Consider the following 25,388-nt stretch of genomic DNA (forward strand, 5'->3'; position numbering starts at 1 on the left):
GATCCACAGTAATTTTTTTCTCCCAGTTAAAATGGTGGTTTATGTCGCTAACTGTATCTTTCAGTGGGTAGCACAGTTTGTCCACATGATTACCTTTGAACTCTCACTTGGGCCAGCAACAGTAAGTGCTTTTATAGCAAAAGGAGTCACTGGAAACTTCAAAGGAAAGTACCGTGGAACTCAGCTCTTGCCAGTCTGTTGCTACAGACCTGTTCCTTAAGTTCAAATCCCAAGCTATTTCCAAGCAGTCTTTTAGGACAGTTTGTCTTTTAGAACCATTCTGTTCAACATCCAGACAGTGCAGTGCACAATGAACTATTGCTGATCAAATCCTGCAGCATTCACTATGAACAGTTACATTTAATATGATTAATATCGTGACACAAAGCATTGTAATTTTCATATTCCAAGCAGTGTACTCAAATATCTACAGAGCAGGATTAAGGAAACTTTTGTATAAAAAAAAAAAAATGCTTTTTTTCCTTTGGAGCATATATGAGAAAGCAGCTTGATTTATATTCCTTTTACCCTATGAAGAAGTATAAAATAAAGCTTTAAAAAGTTAAGAGGGTACATAAAACTTTGGTCAATAAGTATAAGTTCTTTTAAATAATTCAATGGCATAACTAGTGTGTACAGTAGAAAATGGACAAGTGGTAAAATGAAGAAAAGGCTGCAGGAAGATTCTTATTAAGAAAAGTAGGACAGCTTGGTTGAGAGAAAGTAAGGAAGCAGGAGAAAGAGTAAGTCAGGATAGTGAGAGAGGAAGATGAGAAGCTTGAAAAAGACTTTGAGGACCATTAGTGTGGAAACCATACCCTTTCTGGTGACTTGGATTGTGGGTCTAATCTTCTGTATTAACTTCATAAAGTTATGTCGCTTCTGAACTTGAATAACATTTAGTCAAAATTCTCCCTTGTATAATCTAAAGCACTTAAATCATCTATCTAAAATCAGAGTCAGGTTTTCTAATGCTTTTCGAAAACTTCATCCATTGGTTAATTGCTCACAACTCTTCAATTACTCTTAATGTCTGAACTTTGAGGGACTTCCCAGGTGGCGCTGCTGCTGCTGCTAAGTTGCGTCCGTCGTGCATCAGTCTGTGCGACCCCATAGGCGGCAGCCCACCAGGCTCCCCCGTCCCTGGGATTCTCCGGGCAAGAGTACTGGAGTGGGGTGCCATTGCCTCCTCCAGTGCATGAAAGTGAAGGGAAAGTGAAGTTGCTCAGTCGTGTCCGACTCTTAGCGATCCCATGGACTGCAGCCTACCAGGCTCCTCCATCCATGGAATTTTCCAGGCAAGAGTACTGGAGTGGGGTGCCATTGCCTTCTCTGCCCAGGGGGCGCTAGGAAGCAGTAAAGAACCTGCCTGCCAATGCAGGGGATGTAAGAGACAAGGGTTCGATGCCTGGGTTGGGAAGATCCCCTGGAGAAGGAAATGGCAACGCGCTTCAATATTCTTGCCTGGAAGATTCCATGGACAAGAGAGCCTGGTGGGCTACAGTCCATGGGGTCGCAAAGAGACAGGACTGAAGCGATTTAGCACTGCTGCTGCTGCTAAGTCGCTTCAGTCGTGTCCGACTCTGTGTGACCCCATAGACGGCAGCCCACCAGGCTCCCCCGTCCCTGGGATTCTCTAGGCAAGAACACCGGAACCTTTAATATTATGCATACTCTGGATGAACAGTATTCAGAGAATTCCCCAGGGTGAAGAATTTTCCCTGGGGTCCAGCAGCAATTTCACTCTGATCATTGATGAAATTAAGTTCTAGATATGCCCTTCCCCGACCCGAGCTAATGTAAATGTAAGAGGAAGTGAGCTACCTAATTCCTGGACCTTTCAAGGTTTACACTCTTTGAAGACTGCTTAGCATTTGGTAAACACGTCATTTTGTTGGGAGTCTCTGGCTATTTAAATCTTGATCCACTTCTGGTTTAAGGTTTGACTCATTTTGTTTTTCCAAATTGTCACTTCTGTACCTCTTGTTGAAAAGAACATTTCCCTTGGACTATCATAAGTACTAAATATCTCTGTCTGTAATTTGGCAACCCTCAGTTCTGAAAGTTAAGACTGGAGAAAAGAATACTAGAGTAAGAAGTGCCTTAGTATGCTTTTCTGAGAAATTTTAAATGCACTTTATACACACCTCCCTTCGCCATTTTTTTGTAATGCAGAAATTACATGGGTATGCACATGTGGGCTAGGCTTTAAATCAGCTCGTGATTTCTCTTTCTCATGGTTAAATAGAGGAAAAGATAATGTTTATTGAGCACTCACTATATGTTAGGTTCTTGACTACTGGTTATTTTATTTTTTTAAAAAATGGCTAACAGTTAGCAATGGCCTTATTTAATTCCTCAATGGTCCTATTGAGTAGGTACCCTTCTCCCCATTTTATTGTGGGAACTGGACTTAGGCTGAGCAGTTTGCCCATGGCCACTAACAATTAACTGTAATTTCAAGAGCTTTTTTTCATAAGTACAGTTTAGAGGCTATAAGATGTCCTTTTCTAATCCTGAGAATCTGGGATTGTACAAATGCTTTGTTTTAAAATGTCACAGCGATAGTAAATATCTTTAAGTGAATAATCTCAAGTAAGACCATTTCCTTTCTAAAGTTTTTCAACCTTTTTAAAAGTACATTTGATGATGCTTTTGCTTATATTACAAGGCTATACTTTCAATGATTAAGTTAATAAAATATGTTGAGTATGCTGACATATATGCTGTGTGTTGTGCATGTGTGTGTGTGTTTGTGAGTGTATGTGTGAGTGAGTGTGTGTGGGGGGGGAAATAGGGAGGGGCAGATTTGGTAAAACTAAATTTGGTGCTAAGGATTTAACTTTGAGATTTGAGCCCCTTAAAGAGAGTACTAAAAAAAAAAGACACAAAAAAAGTACTTGTTAGAGATGGGAAGTTGTGGGAGGAAAATAAAAGATTTACCTTCTATTCTCCCAGTTAAGGACAGGTGGGTCATTCAACTTACCTTCATTTTCTCATTTTTGAAAGGGTTTAGCTGTCTGTGAATTTGTGCTGACTTTTCATGTAATTAAACATGTAGGACTGTATATTCTAAAAATAATTTCACCTCATAGAAACCTTTATTTCCCCTATAAGCAGTTATTCTACTATAAGCAGTTATTCTTATAGTAAAACTGTGGGTTTGTGTCCAAGCTCCCAACTAATCATAATGACATTGTAGATGCTTCAGAATGTCTTCTCTGAAAAATGCCTTCCCTCTACTCCCCGAATTATTGATTCTTTATCTAAAAGAACTCTAAAAGATGTGTTTCTGAAATAGCCAAGGACCCTCCAAGTACCGCAGAGACACAAACCCTTACCATTGAGAACACAACCCGTAAGCAAAAGTCACTTAAGCTATTGCCTTAATTGATGCCCAGCTGAGAAAAGAGCAAGTACGTTTTGAGAAATGAAGGGTCCCGTGTACAGTAAGCGTGGGTGCCACATTCAGCTCAGATTGAGAAAAACAATGATCACGAACTAGGTGAGGCAGTTGCTTTGCTTATAAAGGAACGCTTGTTTCTTTTCTGTGCCTTTGGCTTCCTCTTGGGTTGAGCAGCCTTTTTGTTTCTCCTCTTCTATTGATTGCCTCATTGCCTGCAGCCCTCGGAGCTTGAACTGAGGAGAGGAAGAGTCACAATAATAGAAACAAACTTTATGCAAAGATATTAAAAGTTTCTAAAATGGCCAAAAGGACATGCCATGCTTGGGGGTGGGGCACTGAGCTGTTGCACTGGGCCTGGTGTCAGAAAATAGAAACTACAGGCCACTGCAGCTGTGAACGACTGTGCGACAGAAACAGGATGGCTGTGGTTTGCTGTGAGCATCAATTTTCCTGTTGAGCATTTTTACAGGAAGTTGAAGAACAAAGCCGACTTCATCTTAATTAGTTCTGATGGTTTTCAGATCTTCAACACATCCAACCACGTTTGCCTCATGGAGGAGTCTCCAAAGAATAGAACCAAAAATAATCCTGAGTAGGAATCATAAAACAACGATGTTGGCAGCAATTTGGGTTTTTGCTAAATGATTTTATTTTTACAGTATAACTTGGAGTGGATTTATTACCTTTATAATGAGAGCCTTTGTACTCTTTTTTTATGGCTGTGGTAACTCTATGAATTTAAGGGCCTTTCCTTATTAAAACACTACTGAGTTATATGTATTATAAATTTCCTTCTGTTACTATTTGGTGAAACAGTTATGCATGTGTGTATTTATACAGATACAAAGAGGTGTACGTGTGTGTGTGTATAAACGGTGGAAAATATACATCAAAATGTTGACAAGAATTATCTCTGGATATTATTAACTCTAACCCTTTCCACCTAAAATTTAATTATTATCAAATGCTTTGTTCAGTGGTTAAATACAAGTGTCATGTTTTATTTTCATCTTTGTATTTTAGTGTTACCTATTGCTTTCTTTTTTTCTTTATGGCTGGTCTGGGTATTCATTGCTTTGCTTGGGCTATCTCTAGTTGCAGTGGCTTCTCTTGTTCCAGAGCACAGGCTCTGGGCACACGGGCTTCAGTCGTTGTGGCACACAGGCTCAGTAATTGCTGCTCATGGGCCCTGGCACATGAGCTGAGTCGCTCCAAGGCACGTGGAATTTTCCTGGACACGGGATCAAAGCTGTGTTCCCTGCATTGGCAGGCAGATTCCTCCCACTGCCCCACCAGGGAAGTCCCTATCTATTGTTTTCTAAATTAATCAGTAGATTAGTGATAAGTAGCATTATCATTTTGGAAGCAGGAAAAAAAAATTCTCAAAGTCTAACCTGAAGAAGTCAAGAGCACTAAGAAATACATACATGAAGATGAGTTAAGAACATTATATATAAAGTAAAATGTCAATGAATGTAAATAAAAATAAGATACAGAATAGAAAGTAATGAAGGCAAGAGAACATTTGGACCTTAGGATCTTTTCAATTGTATTATTTCTGTTATGTCTACTCCCTGTCCCTGCCTGCCTCCACAATGATGAATTCAACCTTTTTGAAAAAAAAAAAAGTTTACTTTTTTCTCATTCATTTTATAGAATAGTATTCAAGGGTGACTTTTGGCAAGATTTGCATAGCAAAATGCTTTATAATTTTGAATAGCCCCAAATGGTGATCAAACGTAACTGAATAAACCCGCTTCTTATCTTCTTTGCTAGAACTTGGCCGATTCACATACACACATCCTCAGGATTAGAGGCTGGCCTTCTTCGGGTTATTTCATCGGATAGCGCTGGAAATCTCTCCCCTCTTCCTGTTGTTCTGTAGTATGGGCCTCGTGTGGCATCATCTAGAATGAACTTGATGTTGGTTGCAAGAAACTAAGAAACAGTTTATTTAAGTAACTCGTCAATTATCTTCGTCATTTCACATTCAGAGATGATTCTGCTTTCTTAGTTGAACACATTGAAGAAGAAAGCCTCAGTTTCCTGGGGCAGCTCTGGACTGACCTCTGGGCTCTGGGTGAGTGACTAGTTGTCCATGCTGTTGGGGGAATATTCGGCTGTACGGTGGGGAACAAGTCGTTCTCACAGGTGTCCCCCATAACAGTATTACACAGCAAGTGGCTTGGGGCCACAAGCTGCCCTGGTTGATCTGAGGTCAGTGTGTGATGCTGTTTGCTGTGAGTTTAAACCATGATGCCGACCTAATAGAATTGTAGTAAAACTGTCAAAACCATCCATTTCTCTCACAGAACTAGGAAATTCCAGAATTTCTTAATATTGATGTGTACTGTGTATATTTGTATATTTGTGTTGATGACAACGAAGAACGAATTAGTGGATTTTGAAATCATTTATGTAAAATATTCTACTCTGTTCTCTCAACCCTCAGAGTCAATTCCTTTATAAAAGGTTTATTGATAGATCCCTCCTTTCACCTCAATAGTTTTCACCTAAAATTTCAGTTTTTTAGACTTAAAAAAATTTTTTTGGCCACACCGTGCGGCATGTGGGATCTTAGTTCCAAAACCAGGGATCAAATCTGTGTCACCTGCATTGGCAGGTAGATTCTTAACCACTGGACCACCAGGGGAGTTCCAAAATTGAATCACTGATTCATTCAGTGATTAAATAAAACTTTGGTAATCAATCACATACCCTAGGGTTCAGGTTGATTTTTAATTTCTTTAACTTTTGACAGACAATCCAGAGATGGTTTGGGTGAAAAATCAATTGATAGATTTTATTCAAAAACTATTATAATTTCCACAGTGGATAATAGATATGATAGGTAACACGTATTGTTAAAACTGTGTTTATTCATTTACTAGGACTGCCATAACAAAGTACTTCAGACTGGGTGTCTCGAACAGCAGACTTTTATTATCTCACATTTCTGGAGGTTGGAAGTCAAAGATCACGGTGTCGGCAGGTTTGGTTTCTCCCAGGGCCTCTCTTCTTGGCTTGCAGATGGCCACCTTCTCCCCATGTCCTCACACAGCCTTTTCTCTGTGCTCACACGTCCCCAGTGTTTCTTCCTCTTCTCACAAGGACCCCAGTCATATTAGATGAGGGCCCAGACTAATGGGGCCCTCTTCAGTTCAGTTCAGTCGCTCAGTCGTGTCCAACTCTTTGCGACCCCATGAATCGCAGCACGCCAGGCCTCCCTGTCCATCACCAACTCCCGGAGTTCACTCAGACTCACGTCCATCGAGTCGATGATGCCATCCCGCCATCTCATCCTCTGTCGTCCCCTTCTCCTCCTGCCCCCAATCCCTCCCAGCATCAGAGTCTTTTCCAGTGAGTCAACTCTTCGCATGAGGTGGCCCTCTTAGTTACCTCTTTAAAGGCCCTCTCTCCAAGTATAGTCATATTCTGAGGTACTAGGGGATAGAGCTTCAACATATAAATTCAACCCATAATGCTGTGTGTGAAAACAAAAAACCCGTTTCCATCCGTGTGGTTTTCTTTGTGCACATAAAATTCAGCACACAAGGTGAACATTATAGAAAAGTCTGGGTTTTTTCCCTGTGATGAATGTTATTTAAACAGTGAAATGAGACTTTATAAGTCATCACATGCTCAGTCATGTCCGACTCTTTGTGATCCCATGGACTGTAGCCCGCCAGGCTCCCCTGTCCATGGGATTTCCCAGGCAAGAACACTGGAGTGGGTTGCCGTTTCCTCCTCCAGGGGATCTTCCTGACCCAGGGATTGAGCCCGCATCTCCTACATCTCCTGCATTGCAGGCGGATTCTTTACCACTTGAGCAATCAGGGAAGCCCTGAGACCTTTATATGTGCATCCAGTTGTTCCAGTACCATTTAGTGAAAAGACCTTCAATTGAAAAGACCTTCAAAAGACCTCCCCATCAAGTTGCTTTGATCACTTTGTTGAAAATTAATTATGTACATATGGATTAACTTATTCAAGTATTTTCTTTAATAGATTGTTTTACTGTGAAGAATATTGTTTGCTGAGTTGAATGTTTACAACACAGAAGGACTATTTTTATATTGAACTTTAAAGTTATCATTTCCGGACTAAATATACTGTCTTAATTTTAAAACAAACAACAACAACTAAAATCAGTGAAATGAGGGACTTCCTTGGAGGTGCACTGGTTAAGACTCAGTGCTTCCATTACAGGGGACACAGGTTCAATCCCTGGTCAGGGAATTGAGATCCCACATAACTCGAGGCAGCCAAAACACACACACACAAAAAACAGTGAAATGATTCGCTGAAAGCAACTAATTCTCAAAAGTGTTTATTGTTAAAAGTTTGGTGCCTGGGGAGGGTGGGAGAGCAAGAATCATTAAATGGGTAGGGCTGTGGAGAAGGCAATGGCACCCCACTGCAGTACTCTTGCCTGGAAAATCCCATGGATGGAGGAGCCTGGTAGGCTGCAGTCCACGGGATCTCGAAGAGTCGGGCACGACTGAGCGACTTCACTTTCACTTTTCACTTTCGTGCATTGGAGAAGGAAATGGCACCCCACTCCAGTGTTCTTGCCTGGTGAATCCCAGGGACAGGGGAGCCTGATGGGCTGCCGTCTATGGGGTCGCACAGAGTCAGACACGACTGAAGCGACTTAGCAGCAGCAGCAGCGGTCCTCCAACTGCAGGGAGCCTGGTTCCCATGCTGACAGCCCACACTTTGGGAGCCCTTGTCCTACTCACCCTTTCCCTTCTAGAGCCCCTCCCACCCAGGGAAGTGAGCTGCCTTTCCTGTGGGACTCCATCTCCTGAGGGAAGATCGAAATGCAGGAGGCCAAGCCCTCAGGCTGCCTCATTCCCACGGGGGCAGCCACATCCACACAGGACTCCGGGCAGAGCCAGCTCAGTCTCCAGGCCTGGCCACCCTCTGCCAAGTGCTTGAGCGGCTCTCACACCAGCAGGACCTGTGCTCACCTCAGGGACCACAGCGCTGAACCTACCTGCTGACTGCTAACTCTGCCCAGCCCTGCTGTCCTGGTTCACTTCATCCTTCCCACACCCCCATTTAACAGAGAGCTTAGTCTTATCCCAGGTTATTAGCAGCAGAGCAGAAATCACGATTATGTTCTCCTGACCCCGGACTCATGTTCTCACAGAGATTCTGTTTTCATCCATAGGCCACACTGGTGTCTGGTAAAGCCCCCAAACTCCAACTCCTTCCCTGACTGCTGTTAAATGCGTAAAACAAAATACAGAGGATTACCAAGGAAACCAGTTACAGTGCAATCGGTACAACAAGGCCTAGGAGCAGATCATTGCCCCAGCTTCCAAAGAGATCTGCAACAATTATACTATGATGTGAAAATATCACATAAAAAACTGTTGGTGAAAAGGTTTCAGGTGTGGTTTGTGGCCTACATTTATAATTGAAGGAAATGCTAAATTGTAGTTAGAATTTAGGGGAAATAAGTATGTCCCTTTTTTCACCCACATTCATGAACCCCTGAATTCTGTCCACAGACCCTGTGGGTATGGAGATCCAGGCTAGGAAGGCCTGCCTGTTAGGATTTAGGCTGCGGTTGAGGCCCTTCCATCAGGCCCAGTCTTGGTTCTGACATGGCTCTCCTGCGGCCTTGGACTCTACTTCTCTGGTGAAGTCAAGAAACTAAGCGCCCAGACGTAAAGCTCGCCTGCCCCTCTGCTGTGGGACTGGTTCTTTACCCAGGCCGGGGTGCTCAGGGCTGATGCTGGGAGCTGTTCCAGTGGCCAGCATATGGCTTGTTTGTGTGATACCTGATTCTTTCACTCCACCCCCACATAATCAATGAGACTATGTGCCATGTATTAGGGAGACCTGGTGTTCACAGTGGGGTGGAAAGACAGCCAAGAAGGGGATCCAGCAAGGGCCTGACATGCGGGACATGAGACTGATCTTTGACCCGTGTGCTGGGGTGGCAGGTTTAGAGTCTGGGGTTTCTCACAAACCTCCCTCAAGGTCCAGCCTGCACAAGTCCAGACCAGCAGCTGTTCAGCTAGTAAGGAGCCAGGAGACCATGGCAGCCTCTGGAATCAGCTTTCAGTGTGAAGGCAGGTGTAGGAGTAGTTTATCTGGAGGAGAGTTAGGCAGGGGGTCAGTGGGAGCTGCAGCAGTGGAGAGAAAGGAGAACTGAGCCTGGGAAAGGTAAGCGCGCTCACCCGCAGATCCTCACCCTGTTGTTTACGTGAGGTGGTCAGGGGCAGGGGAAAGCCCGGCTCTGTGGTCCAGAGGTTTATTTATAAGCCAGTTAATGCACAGAGAGAACCACAATAGCAACAGAAAACTGTAAGAGAGTTAAAGAGGCCTTGCAGGGTGGCAGTCTCCTGAGAACGCCCCTGCTCCATCACCTGGCCCCTAAGGTGTACAGGACGGAAGTTCAATTTGATCTTTGCAACCAGAGACTGACTTATGAGAACCAAACCCAGAAGAGGTTCCTGGTGGTGATTAGAATTCACTTCTTCCTTGGTCTTAGGATAACAGGATGGCAGACTAGTCAGTGAGCACAGAATCTGACCTGATGAATTGGAGCATTGAGGGGCCTTTCATCCACCAGGCTCATGAATGGTCTGTCCCATGGAGCCCGTCTCTCGCACCCTCTGGGTGGACCCGGCCACCCTATTCCTTGATGAGCTGCCTCCTCCAGCTCTGTTAATACCATTTCTTTGGCCACAGCATCTTTGACAGTTAGTTGGGCCTGAATCCAGTTTCAGACCCTCGTTCTTCCTCCTGGTCCTGGAACACAGCTCTGAGGCCTCTGAAGGTGCCCGTGCAGTTGGAGCACCCCCTTCATAGCCTCCAAATGCAGGCCCCCAACTCCGTTTACACTGCCCATGCAGCCCTGTGGGTGACTGATGTTACCCAGGAAAGATCAAAGTAAGGGACAGTGCAGCCCAGCCAAGACTGACATTCAAGTGGCTCCTCTCCCTCACTTGTCTCCGTGGCGCAGTCCTCTCCTGGGCTTGCCCACTCGGCGCTCACAGTATTTCTTCTCTGTCAAGAGAAGTAAGGGACAGATCCCTGTCTAAGACAAGCTCTTTTTGAAAACCAGATTCTGACCGAGTTTAAGGTGAGCTATAATACTAGTGAGCCCTTCACCTGCCTGAAGATGTTTATCTAAAAAGAGCAGAGATCAAAAGGACTTGATGTAAACGACTTTTACATATTTCAATGAGTTATTAATTTCTGAGTCCCAGCATCCTTCCGTGTAAACTGTGTTTGAGATGATGGAAATAAAGTGCCCTTTATTATCCAGTTGACTGTCAATAAATGAGAGCAGCTGTCACTGCTCTAGAGGTTTCTAAATTTCATTTTATAGAAGACACTCAGAACAGAGTGTCTTGATTCCTATCTTCCAGAAGCTTTGACAAGTCTAGTCATGTCCTGTTAGCTTTTCCATTTTGTTAACGTCACAGAACGCAAGCCATCCAGCAGAACGTCAATAGAAAGTACAGCTGACCCTTGAACTATCAATATGGAGGTTAGAGACACCGATCCTCCATGCATAGTCGCTCCTCAAATCACAGGTCCCAGGTACCCTGATTCTGCATCTCTCGATTCAGTCACCCATAGATGGTGTAGCACTGCAGTGTTTACTAAGGAAAAACATCCATATTTAAGTGGATCCGTGAAGTTCCAACTCATTGTTCAAGGGCCATCTATATTTGATTCAAGGTGTAAGTTTCCCTCAACTTTTAATGATTGAGCTAAATTAATACTTTTAAATTCTAAGAAATGGTTTTCTGCAATTAAGAGACTGTTGAAAATAAAAGAAAGATAATTCCGCTATTTGAAATTCAGGACACGTTACATAGGAACAGTGTTATTCAGGTGGTCAGTGTCCCAGGCTGCTCTCTTGGTTTAAGGCTCCGTGACCAGGCTTCTCGAACATTAATGCATGTGAATCACCTAGGGATCTTGTTAAAATGCTGAAACAAATTCAGTGTGGGCAGCAGGGCTGAGATGTGGTGTTTCTCAAGGTGATGCTCCGAGGCTGATCCAGGAGCCCTAATGATCCAGGAGCAGCAAGGTCTAGGTGGGAGAAACTGGGACGCTGAGGGTGTGAAAGTGGCTGAGGGGCGGGGCATCTGCTGAGACCCCAGGGACGGGACTCTGCGGACTGGGGGAAAGAGGCAGGATCGGTGGTTAGCATCACTCCTGGGGCACGTCCTTCCCATGCCTAGCTCCTGACATTGACCAGGCTGCCCCCTTTACTGCTGCTGCCCACCACGGCTTCCTTGTACTGTCCTACAGCCTGGAGTCTGCCCCTCCCTCTGTCCCCTGAGCATCACACTCTGCAGAAAGCCTTTCTAAGGAACCCTGTTTCTAGTAAACAGCTCCAAATCAGAGGCTGGAGTCCCCCTCTCTTTTTCCCTCTGGCTCCTGTAAGGAAGTGCCGAGTAGCACAGAGGTAGGAACCTGGCCTCCTTGCCCATCTTACCTTGTCCCTATCTCCTTTCCCTGGAGGATTGGACGAACTTCGAGGGCAAGAACAGAAATAGATTTATCTTTACGTTCCTGTGGAGCTACTCAGACCTAGACAGATGTCAGGAATCTCTTGACAGAGAAGAAATGCTGTGGGGCACAGAGTGGGCAAGCCCAGGAGAGGACTGCGCCACGGAGACAAGTGAGGGAGAGGAGCCACTTGAACGCCAGTCTTGGCTGGGATGCACTGCTGGTAGTTCCCTGATAACCTCCCGGCTTCCTCGGGCTGCAGGCCAGGAGCCTTCCCCGACCGTGGGATTTGCTCGCAGTATCTCCAGGCACTCTGGCTGAGAATCTTCCCTGGCTGCATCCTTCCAGAAGAGTAACATCCTAGCCATGTTGTGAAGGAATCCCGCCTCTTATAGAAACTCAGACTGTCCCTTTGAGGCAAAAGGGGAAGGAAGATTAGGACAGAGAATTATTGAGACATCTAATATGTGACGGTGCTTTGTTTCTTTCTGTTTTGTTTTACAGATTTGTCAGCCAGACTGTTGAAAGCTAACTGTTCAAGATGCCTGTCCCGCCCCCTCCAGCGCCCCCGCCGCCGCCCACGTTTGCTCTGGTGAGTGGCTCTCCTCATCTATGATCCATGTGTGAAGCAAGCTAAACAGACTTGAACCTGGCACACAAGTGTTAGTTTTCAGTGTGTTTACGTTCTGGCTTAAATATGAATGATACGGTACGCTCTCCAGGTGCTGGAGTAAGCCAGACCCTGAGATACAGCAGAAAAAATGTTTTGCAGTTTAAAGTCTCATACAATGCACAGGACACATGCAGAACCCTTATTTTGCCCTTTAAGTCCATCCTCACGTTTCCATGTGTACTTTCCAAAGGCAAGTATTCTCTGGGCCCATCCCGCCCCATGATGGACATGTCCCGGAAGTTACTGCAGCCTCTTCCAGGAAGCGTCTTCCAAGCAGCCCTCCATGCAGTAATCCGGAAAGGCTCCCAGACGCACCCCTAGCACTCGATGCCTTCACTCTTCACTCGGGGAAACTGAAGCTCAGAGAGAGTCTTTTGCCCAGGCTTCTTTCTAGCCCGTCTCAGGCTGGACCCTAGTTGGGAGAACAGACCATTAATTAGCTTGTTGCTATTCCAAGTGTGATCCTCCAACTCCTGGTTAGAGTCCCCCAAAAATAAACACGGAAATTTAGAGTAGTTTAGAGCAATCTGATAATGGTGTTGTGTCTATTGCTTCTAAGATTGTATTTTGTGTGTCTTTTTAAAACTAATTCATTTTTCTAATAATTCATTGTTATTTTACAAAATATTGGTCCATGATGGATTGGAAATTTTTTTCTTAAAAATTCATCCGTCCCTAAAATGAGTTTGAAAAGCTCTGATCTGGCGAACATAGAAGAACTAGTTTTTATTTCCCGAAAATTATAGTTGTGTACCACTGCTGGGTAGTTCATGCCTAGATTTTTTTTTTTTTAATGCTCATGTGTTTATTTTAATGTGTATTTGAAAAATTATAACTAGCACACCCAGGGTTTAATAGTGAGTTACCAATAAATTTTGAGGCAGAACAGGAGGCCAAGGAGGGTTGCTGACCCAAAACCATGAAGAAAACCAACATGGACATGTTATTTACCCTCTTTAGGCCTCAGTTTTTTTTATCTTTAGGATGAAGACAATAGGTAATTCAGAAAGCTCTTTCCAAGATGTCCAGGGCATGGTTAAGTTATAAAAACAAGTTTCAGCAATAGAGGATGGTCCCATTAGCAAAAGTGAACTGTATATGCAAAGAACCTTTCTGGAACTGACTGCCGAGACGCTCTTAACAGGCTTGCTTCAGAGGAGGGTTGGAGGTCAGTAGGCAAAGGGCGTTTTATCTATTTTTTTCAACTGAGATATAATTGACATATAACATTGTGTAAGTTTAAGGTGTACAGCATGTTGAATCGATACAGTTATGTATTACAATATAACTGCCACTGTTGTTTTAGCTAATGCCTCTATTACATCACATAATTATTATTTCTTTTTTGTGGTGAGAACATTTAAGTTCTGGTCTCTTAACAGCTTTGAAGTGCATAATACAGCACTGTTAACTTTAATAACTATGCTGTGCAGTTATATCTCCAGAGCTTAGTCATCTTTTAGTTGCAAGTTTGTACTCTTTAATATCTTCCCAATCTGGGGAAGAGGCATTCGGGACCCCATGTTCATCCTTCTCTCAGGCTCTTGGGCTCTGGAGCCAGGCTGCCAGGCTTTTAATCCGAGCTCCTTCTCTTAGGAGCTGGGTGACCCGAGCGATGATTTAACTTCCCTGTGCCTTAGTTTCCTTGACTCTATAAACTCACAGGGTTGATGAGGACCGAATGAACTAATATACATAAAATGCTAAAAACGATTCCTGATCCATAGTAAAAGCTATGTAAACGTTAGCTGTTATTATCATGAGCAAGTAATACCTTAATTATTTTAAGACCCTTTCAGCTTAACACAGAGATTTCTGTTCAACCTGCTTCAGGGTTTTCTGCGCTCTCCCTCTGCCTCTAACTATAATAAACAGCTGGGTCAGGTATCAAGCTACACTTGCCCAGGTTTACTCCCTGTGGCCTTTCCTGGCACATCTGAAGTCAGAGCCTTTCAGAGTCCCTCGAAGGACTCTCAGGCCTGCCAGAAGCACCTCTGGGTTTGGGGAAGACGACTCTGCCTGGGACCAGGCCAGACCAAGCCAGTTTCCAAGTGTGACAGACACAGGCACACGCCTACTTCTGAGTCCATTTGCTGGGCTCTTATTGTCCCTGCTCCTCAAAAGAATTCTGGAAAAACAAGATCCTAATTTCACAGTAAGGAACTTTCCCCAAAATTCTGAAATCATAGAAAATACCCAAAGGTTTTAAAGTAGCACCTTTGTCTACTGTGCAGCCTCTGGGAGGTAAGCTTTCAAAAGGATTAGGGAACTATATTTAATATCCTGTAATAAACCATAGTGGAAAAGAATTAAAAAATAAACAATTTGTAAAAAGGGATTACACATGAGGAACCCCTTAGGCCAGAAGGATATGAAGGGAGTTTGGAAAGTAAAGGAAATGTTGTGTATCTTGATGGCTACATGATTGTATAAGTTTGTCAGAATTCACAGGACTTTACACTAAAAGGGTGATTTTACTATATGTAAAATGTAAAAACTATATGTATTATACCTCCAATCTGCCTTAAATTAAAAAGAAAAAATTATCTGGCAATGTAACCAGAGGGAATTAATTTTCTAAAATTTTGGTGGATTAAAAAAATACAGCTGACCCTTTTTACTAAAAGCAGTTTTCCTCTTGCACCAGGTTAGTTCCAAAAGACAGGAAAGAGAATATATTCATCAGAGAACATTCTAGAGGATGAAGCCTCACAGAATCCTGCGGATTCCTCTCAGACTTAAAATTCCCTTCTCGTCTCTAGCCACCCAACCCTGGCTCTGTCAGTTACCACCAGACTGTGGTCTGAATTTTCAGAGACTTTGATCAGGGACTGACTCTTCCTGCATGAAAAATGAATGTAATTTATTGCTGCATCTGCTCCCAAATGTCTGGATCTTAAAAAGAATGACATCGGGTCTAAAACTTGTGGAGAATTTACAGCCTATTGCCAAGAACCTTAATAACAAGCTTCCAATACTCTAGCTGTTCCCACTGAGTGCTGTAGTACATGATGTTAATTCAGAAGATGAATACGTGTTTGCATGGTTTCCTTTCAGGCCAATACAGAAAAGCCTTCCTTGAGTAAGTCAGAGCAGGCTGGGAGAAATGCTCTGCTCTCTGACATCAGCAAAGGGAAGAAACTAAAGAAGACAGTCACCAATGACAGAAGTGCACCAATATTGGACAGTAAGTAAAAAAAGTTATTTTCCATGGAGATAAGTGGTTTATGACCTAACAATCAACCCTACCCTTCCCACCAAAAAAGTTTTTTGTTTTTTTTTTTTTTCTGGTTAACAACAGCTGTGAAGCTAGCAGAATAAGGGACTGTATCATTCATTGTAGGCCATGGCTCTGGCCTGGGTTCCCTCTAATGCTGCAGGAAGCCAGTATAATAATTCTTTGTCCAAGACACACACAGCAGTGATTCTCTGAATTATTCACAACACTTTACAACACTTTCTGGAAATTAACCCCTTGTCTTACCACAGAGCAAAAGGCAGCATGAAATATGGAAAGAGCCCTAGTCTTGGAATCAAAGGATGTAGATTTAAACCCTGACCATCTTCAACCCTTTGTCTCCATTTGTAAAATGGAGATAATAGCTGTTTCACTGCCCTCACATATTTGTTGTGAGCATCAAATGAGACAGTGCTTATGAGAGTGTTATGTTGCCCGGAATGTATAATTCACGTGTACAGATATGATTATTAGGAGGTTGGAGAGAGAGGAAATGAGGTCACAACTTTGCTTATATCCATCATAAATCTGAGCTACTTCCTGGAACAAGATAGGGTATGTATAAACAAATAAGCACCTACCATACAGGGCTACTTATTAACATTTACAACAGAATGAAACATTACAGATGACTAGAATCTACCAGAAGTTAATTATCAGGCCTCAAGACTATCTCCTTGCACTCCTAGACATTTCCACTGCCAGCCAGCGATGCCCAGAATTTGTCCTAGACTATGGATCCCACTTGGACTCAATAGAAAATAGACTGCCCAAAAATCACCAGAGGGAGCTTTGTAGACAAGGGAATAATGATGTAGGATTTTAGCCGACTGGAGGATTAGAAGAGCTTAGGAAGAGTTTCAAGGAAAAGTGCCTAATAAGTAGAAGAGAAAGATGAGAATTATGAGATGTGAAAGTGAAAGTCACTCAGTCGTATCTGACTCTTTGCAGCCCCATGGACTTTAGTCCAGGGAATTCTCCAGACCAGAATACTGGAGTGAGTAGCCGTTCCCTTCTCTGGGGGATCTTCCCAACCCAGGGATAAAACCCAGGTCTCCCACATTGCAAGTGGATTCTTTACCAGCTGAGCCACCGGGGAAGCCCAAGAACACTGGAGTGGGTGGCCTACCCCTTCTCCAGCAGATCTTCTCGACCTGAGAATTGAACTGGGGTCTTCCTGCATTACAGGCAGGTTCTTTACCAGCTGAGCTACCAGGGAATCCTAATGGGTAGAAGAGAAAGATGAGAGTTAGGTGAGAACACTGGTGTGGGAAGAAGGTAGAAAGAGAAATGTCATGACAAAGGCCTTTGAGTGCTGCTCTGTTACTGGGCAGGGTGGTACAGATCAGAATGCACCCCACTTCAGTGAAACTAGGGGGTCTTTGACTTTCAACAAACTCTTATCTATAATGGATAAAATGCCCACAAAATGGTATGGTTATTGTATAATCAGTCCCTTAGTTTTCCTTATCTTTGTCACAAGGTTCTCCCTGGGGGTTGCCCAGCCCAGGCAGTTCTGTCTGGGGAGCCTACATCCAATGCCACTGAATCGTGGTGCCTGCTATGGGGCTAGAGGAACTCTGTCTGCAAACTGCCAACCTCCAGAACAGAGCCCAGTGGTTCTCTCACTATGAGAGCGAGCTCAGACTCTGGAGAGGTAGATGTGAAGTCCCTAGATGTTGAAGGAGAATGGACTGTCTGGGGCCTAGTTCTGAATCCACTAGTGGAAATTCATTATATTCTTCAAGATACACTTCTCTCATTAAAATGGAAATAAGTGTTAGTTCTCCCTTTCAGCTGCTCAATGATGTTTAAGAATGCACTGGGCTTTGTGGACACCAGATGCAAACCAACGCATGCCCTCATTGTCCAGGAACTTAATTGGACACTAATACTGTTGTCTCAAGCTCTTTACAAGTGGCAAAGTTCATCCATGGTTTTGTATTGTTTGCAGGTAAAACCTCCCTGGGCTCTATGTTAAAATGTTGACCATGGTTATGCATGTTGAGGTCAGCCTTGTCCTGAAATTTAATTTAATGCTAACAAAGTGACCAGTTAGCTAACCTCAGAGGCTAGTTTAGTTTCCCTATCTGAAAGCAGCACAAATGCTGCGAGTTAAGAACACTAATGTATGATGTCTGTTAGAACAGTACATCATTCTTTTTGAATGTTCCATACCAGGTAAAGGTGTCCTATGAACTGTAGTATTCCAAAATGTTTCATTCATCAGTGAATAACATTTGAATGACAAGGACATTATTCATATTACTGGCAATAATTAAAATTAGTAAAAATTTTAAATTTTATATGGAAGCAATTTTACACACACGTCCAGAAACTGTGATTCTAATTTGATATATTTTATTGTGTGAAGTAATTCTTGAGAGCTCATTATCAGATTGTTTATTCTATTAGCAGAGTTCCCATCAGTATCCCAGAAAGTCTTACACCTAGAAAAGGTACAGAGCCAACACAGACTTACAATAAATCTAATCCAGAAAAAAAGAAAACATCAATGAATAAAACAGAGCTCAGAAAGCAGATTAAATAAATGATTCAAAGCAGATTTTCTAAAATTAAGGATGCGACAATGAAGTTATATGCTAAAACATTTTGAAATCTTAATTTTTTAAGAAAAGTACAGATTTACCAGAAATCACTCATGAAACCTCAATGAACAAGGGAAAAGTTGAAAACTTTATCAAATTACTTTTTCTCTACAAAGCTTTAGAGCCAGATAATTTTTATCAGAAAATTCAGATTTTAAGACATAGCTAATTCAAACACTATATAAACCATCCCTAAACACAGACAGGAAAGCTACCTGATAGGTGTAATGAGACTAACATGATCCTAATATCAAAACATGACAAAGGCAGCTGTGTATCAATGTCTCAGAGGACATGTGGCAATGCCTAATGGCATTTTTAGTTACTACAACTTGAGGGAGGGGTTCCTACTGACATCTAGTGGGCAGAGGCCAGGGATGCTGTAAACATTCTACAGAGAATAACAGAGAACTCACGACAAAGAATTATCTGACCCAAAATGTCAGTAGTTCCAAGGTTAAGAAACCCTACTACGTATAGAACCACTTATGATCATAGATGAAAGGATACTAAAAACCCAAAGACTCTAGGTCAGTAGTATACAGTATTAAAAAATAATAATTTTATAATTTACCAAGACCAGGGTTTATCTCATTTTTAATGTTAGAAAGTCCATATATCCATCATACCAAATAAGGAAAACTATATAATGATCTCAGTAAATCCTAAATAGGCATTTAATAATATTCCATGCTATAAAAATAGTCTTAAAAACCCAGAGTGGAACGATCCTTGCTAACTATGAATATTTAGAAGAAAAAAGTTATTTCAAACCAACAGTCAATATGTAACTTTGAAACATTAGAGTAAATGTCATTTACTCTAGAGTAAATGACATTTACATTTAGACATTACATTTAGAGTAATTTTCATTAAAAGCAAAATATTATTTACTTAGTTTTATAGTACTAGTGACATTAATAATTTACTTTTAAGATAAATATATAATGTATATTTATTCTTTATAATTATTTTAAAATAAACCATCTTTAAATTAATAAAACATTAATAACATTATTATAGAAACTCAGTCATCTAAGTAATTTCTTATATAAAAGAGAAATAAGATATACAACTGTTAGAAAAGAGGAGGTAAAACCTTTGTGATTTGCAGACCATTTGTCTATTAGAAAATCCAAAGGAAAGTGTTAGTCACTCAGTTGTGTCCAACTCTTTGTGACCCATGCACTGTGCCCACCAGACTCCTCTGTCCATGGGGATTCTCCAGGCAAGAATACTGGAGTGGGTTGCCATGCCCTTCTCCAGGAGGTCTTCCTGATCCAGGGATTGAACCCAGGCCTCCTGCATTGCAGGCAGAATCTTTACCATCTGAGCCATCAGAGAAGCTCAGAAAATCCAAGGTAAAAAATTAATACATTTTAATTTTGAAAATGCAAAGTGATTTATTAGATATCAAATGAAATTTCCTGATGCCAATAATAACCATATCCAAACTATAGTAGCAAAAACATTCATCATTTCAACAAAAATGTATATGAAGTAACCCTGAAAGAAATATGGGTAACTCTCATTACAAAAATTATAAAATTTTACTGAATGAATCAGAACACATGGGAAAACATAGCATGTTTCTGTAAAGTCTAAATATCATAAAAGTGTCAGTTCTCTCAGATTATTGTGTAGATATCATGTAATACTTATTAAAGACTCAACAAGGTTTTCCAGGGGTAGAACTTTAAACAGTACTCCTGGTAGCTCAGAGGTTAAAGCGTCTGCCTGCAACTCTTTGTGGTCGCAAAGAGTCGGACACGACTGAGTGACTTCACTCACTCACTAGCCTCATAAAACATACATACATAAATTGTTAAGAGATAGTTTTATTAAGAGGGTAAAATCATGGCTGTAATATGGATATAAAATAAACATATATCAAATATTTTCTTTAGCTCATTAATTTAATGAGGGAACCAATATGATATTATCAATTCAAAGGAGAATTATAAGTACCACACATATGCAAGCAGGTGAGTGTTGAAATGAATTTGCAAATAGGTGTAAAATAGGTCAATAATCAGTTGAATTACACTGAACACAGCCAATATGCATTTCTATGGACAAATACGCATTATTTTCAGTTTTCTACAACTTACAGAGTTATAGACTAACTCAAAGGCAATGGGAAATGACCCAGAAGGCTAACTGGATACTTGGTAATCCTTTTCTTTCTTCTTCTTTTCCCTTTTTGTTGGTCTGCCCATTTCAGAATCTTTCACAATTTTTTTTTTGGCAACAAATGCAAAATGAAACAATCTTTACATTGTCTCAAGTTGCGAAGAATTTTTAAAATGTTAAAGTCTACTGTTGGGTTTTATGATATTAAAAAATTGAAATCAACCTGAAAGGCCATCAAATAAGTAAATGGTTAAATAAATTACAGCACATTCATGTTCTAAAACACAATGCAATCCTTTAAACTCATGTTTTCAGAGAATATTTAATAACATGGGAAATGCTAACAATATTGAGTGAAAAAAGCAAACTAAAAACTATGTAGTGAATTTGGTCTTGATTTTAAGAAAAAAAAGTGTATACAGTGAAAAAACTGGCAGGGGAAAAAATATACAAAAACAGCGGGTATTTCCATGAAGCAAAATTATGGGATATTTTACTTTCTTCTATTTTTACCTGTTCCTTTCTTCTCACCTTTTATTGCATCTTCTCCTCCCTTAACACATTCTTTCTTTGAAGATACGTTTATTTGCCAAATCTTCTGATACAGAACAAATAGATATTATTAATTCATATGGCAGTGAGCCAGGTAGAGGAAAGACATTATCTATTGCTGATTCTTCCACCACAGGGCTTGAGATAGCCCTGGAGTAGAAAGAACCTCTGCTCTTCTGACTGGAAATAGGGTGAGTCCTTAAAATCCTACCCTTTAATGAAATCCCAGTTGTCCACCATGGGCTTAGGGTCAGCCAGCTTCCTGCTGTATCATTGTTTACTTGGGCCAGGACTGGTGAAGTTCTCTGGCAGTGTCTTCATACAGGTGAAAAGAATGTGTCTTCTTCCTTCTACAGAACCCAAAGGAGCTGCTGCTGGCGGCGGCGGTGGCGGTGGCGGCGGCGGTGGTGGTGGTGGAAATTTTGGCGGAGGTGGACCACCCGGTTTGGGAGGACTGTTCCAGGCTGGAATGCCGAAGCTGAGATCCACAGCCAACAGGGAGAATGGTAAAGAGCATTTTCTTTCCTTAGTTAACCGAAGACAAGGCGCAATCTGGCGGTTTGAGATTTGGCATCCCCTCTGAGGCACTATGCCCTTTAAAACATTTTAGATTGCTTGAAATGCTAACTTTTATAAAAGGGACTCTATTTAGCATCGTTTTTTCTTTTTAAATCAGGATCAGACAGCTCCATCGAGCTGTAAAATATTTGCCCAGTATCCTTGGGGAAACTTGTACTTTTTTGTACTTTTCTAAAGGGTGAGCTAGATTGGAAAGAAAAGGAAGGAGCAAATGAGAGCCACCCCTGGAAACTCTGTCTGGTGACATGGCAGATTCAGCTTTCTTTGTGAGGTAGCCTGACCTAGCTGTCTAGTGGAGTAAATACTTGTGAGTCTCTTTTCAAACACACAGTGGAGCATGTCATATGGAATATAATTACATATCTCACAAAATCTAAAAAGGCATTTTGCCTGACAGACATTTGCCATTTCAGGGCCAGCGATTCTAGTATTCTCTGCAGGAAGCCATGGAAATGGGTCCTACAGGAATGTTATGAACAGAATGGCAGAAAGAAAAGTTGAACCTGGTCATGCCTAAATTAAAAACCTTACAGAGTGTGTGAAGCTCTCCCCTGATTGTGACAGAAACTCAAGAAATTTTTCCATGAAATTTTATTTTTTAATGTTTACTGTGCTAGAAGAATTTTATTTTTAATTCTATGGTCTTTTAAAATGTCACTGGGAAATTCTCACATTCACATGAAAATATAGGCACTGAATCCTCAGCGTTAGCTGACTATTTTAGTTTTGGATTGTCAAAATCTAGAGGGAGACTCACTAATAAAAGACATTTTATCTTACTGCTGCTGCTGCTGCTGCTAAGTCGCTTCGGTCGTGTCCGACTCTGTGCGACCCCATAGACAGCAGCCCACCAGGCTCCCCCGTCCCTGGGATTCTTCAGCCAAGAACACTGGAGTGGGTTGCCATTTCCTTCTCCAATGCATGAAAGGGAAAAGTGAAAGTGAAGTCACTCAGTCGTGCCCGACCCTTAGCGCCCCCATGGACTGCAGCCTTCCAGGCCCCTCCATCCATGGGATTTTCCAGGCAAGAGTACTGGAGTGGGGTGCCATTGCCTTCTTACTAGGCCTGCATTTAAAATTTGTATATTTAAAACCTGCTGAAAGGTCTTGAGGCAGCAGACATATGCATACATTCAGTACTCTAATAGTAAGTGAGGAAATTTAGGCAAGAGACAACTGGAAGTAAAATAATTAAATGAAGATGGAATTGAAGTTAGTGCACAAAATGGTGTACCAGAAGTGTATACTTTCACAGTATACAATTTGCATATTGGGTCATACATGTAGATGTAGATCTGCATAATAACTGTACCTTTAGGGCTTCCCTGATACCTCAGTTGGTAAAGAATCCACCTGCAGTGCAGGAGACCCTGGTTCAATTTCTGAGTCGGGAAGATCCACTGAAGAAGGGATAGGCTACCCACTCTGGTATTCTTGGGCTTCCCTTGTTGCCCAGCTGGTAAAGAATCCACCTGCAATGTGGGAGACCTGGATTCAATCCCTGGGTTGGGAATATCGCCCGGAGAAGGGAAGGGCTACACATTCCAGTATTCTGGCCTGGAGAATTCCCTGGACTGTATAGTCCATGGGTTACAAAGAGCTGGACACAACCGAGCGACTTTCACTTTCACTTTCTTTCACTTTACTCCAAACTTTGAAGATAAAACTTATCACAAGTTGGTGACATAGAAACATACCACACAGCCAAGGAAAATATAACTAATTTCTAGTGCTAAAGTCAAAACAAAAAATTCTCTCTAGAGTTCACATTACTCCACTGTATAAATCGAGCCAAATGTTTCTCATTGGACTTTTGGGTGAAATCTGAACTCCTTTTGGCCTACAAGGCTCTTTATCACCCGGCTTCTGCTGACCACTCAGGCTGCATTTGACAGTGTTCTCCTCTGTGCTCACTGTGTCCCTGGAATATGAGCCTTGGTTTTTTTCACTTAAGCTTACTTCCACCTCAGGGCCTCTGTACCTGCTGACACTCCATTTGAAGCACCTCTCTTCCTCCTTTCCATGCCTGGCCTTGGAAAATGTCACCAAATGTCACATCCCCAGAGGAGCCATCCCCAGGCATTTCCACCTATCCTGGCCTCTCTAGCACTCTCCATGTCATCAGCCTATTTTAGTTTCTTTTTAGTACTTATAATGATCTGAAAATATTTATGTGTACCGGGTTTTTGTTCATCTCCCCCATAAGAACATAAACTACAAGAGAACTGGATTGTTTCTATTTTGTTTACTCCTCTGCCTCTAGCGTCTAGAATAATGGTTGGTTTATAGTATAGCAGGTACTCAATAAATAACTGGTGCATGTTTGAACTGGTAGGAGTTTTCAGGCTAAGCATTTTTTAAAGATTAGTTTGGGTTGCAAGGGACTATGCAGTAGTGATTTGAATTTTTCCATAACTTTGGTTCCTCTTTAGTTCTGCCCTTTGTTGAACCAAAGCAGTCGAACATTAATTATTTAGTAGGGTGGTTCTGTCCTATATTATTGAAGTGGAACGACCTACTAGGGAAAAAACTGTATAGTTGCCTACTTGTTTCCAGATTAAGACCACTTCCTGGTGTCAGCTCTTTCAATTAAACTTTAACAGCTTCTTTTTTCCTTTTCAGCTTCTTATTTCAGCCATAATTCTTCCATTATATTTTTCCCATCCTCTCTTGCACATTTCTTTACAAAGGGGCTAGGTAAGCCCTCCCATATAGAAACTTATATTGGGATAACTTCACCTAAGATGGCTAAATTATTTTTCAAATGTGAGATACAGGGTGGGAGGACTGGGATAGTGATGGGGAGAAAAGAAAATCCTTAGCAGAAACCACCGGTAGCAGTCCCATTCTGTTCGTGACCTCTTGTAATGAACAGCGATCTCTCCAGAACTCTTACCAACATCATCCTGGTTTTTGTCCATCCAAAATTCCAAGAGAGTGCTCCAGAATCCCTTTGAAAGCTGATGGGTTGTAGAATCTGGGACTAGAAGAAAAACAGAGACCTGTGATCTATTGCTCTGCCTCCAGGAAGGACACACTGAAGCCCCATTTATATAAATAATAGTTTCCTGTAGTTTACAGCATCTAGGAAAGGGCTTCCAGTAGCTGGCAATATACTCTAGTTCTCTGATTTCCTTTCAGGGTCCTAACTTTACGGCTTTTTTCCTGTTCTTCAGAGTCCGGAGGAAGCCGACCTCCAATCTTGCCACCAGGAGGAAGAGCCACATCCGCCAAACCTTTCACACCCCCAAGCGGCCCAGGGAGGTTCCCTGTGCCTCCTGCAGGCCACAGAAGCGGACCCCCAGAGCCTCAGAGGAACCGAATGCCTCCCCCGAGACCCGAAGTGGGCGCAAAGCCTGATAACATCCCCCCTCCAGTGCCTAATACTCCAAGACCCAGTCAGTCAAGTCTGCACAACCGGGGGACCCCCCTAGTGCTGGGGGCTCCCCGGCAGTCCAGTCCTGGGCTGACCCCTCCCCCTTTCCCCGGAAACCGAGGTGCTGCTTTCGGAGGAGGCTCCATCCGTCACACCCCCTCAGGCTCCTCCACGCCTTTCTCCACTAGGCCTCACCTGCCTCCTACTCCGAGCAGGGCCTTGGATGACAAGCCCCCTCCTCCGCCTCCTCCGGTGGGCAACAGACCCTCCATCCACAGGGAGTCGGTGCCGCTGCCTCCCCCTCAGAACAGCAAGCCCCCGGTGCCGTCCACCCCG

At 42.3% G+C, this 25,388-nt stretch overlaps 1 protein-coding gene across 1 annotated transcript in view; it reads left to right on the forward strand.

Moving 5' to 3' along the window:
- WIPF1 (WAS/WASL interacting protein family, member 1) overlaps positions 1-25,388 on the forward strand; it is an 82,291-nt gene that overhangs the window by 41,547 nt on the left and 15,356 nt on the right. Inside the window, exons 2-5 of the mRNA XM_010859820.1 lie at positions 12,398-12,485; positions 15,624-15,753; positions 21,455-21,604; positions 24,853-25,388. Of these exons, the coding sequence (XP_010858122.1) occupies positions 12,435-12,485; positions 15,624-15,753; positions 21,455-21,604; positions 24,853-25,388 (867 nt within the window). The 5' untranslated portion in view covers positions 12,398-12,434. The remainder of the gene's footprint in view (positions 1-12,397; positions 12,486-15,623; positions 15,754-21,454; positions 21,605-24,852) is intronic.

Source organism: Bison bison, unplaced genomic scaffold, assembly GCF_000754665.1.
Source record: "Bison bison bison isolate TAMUID 2011002044 unplaced genomic scaffold, Bison_UMD1.0 scf7180017864460, whole genome shotgun sequence".
NCBI lineage: Eukaryota > Metazoa > Chordata > Mammalia > Artiodactyla > Bovidae > Bison > Bison bison.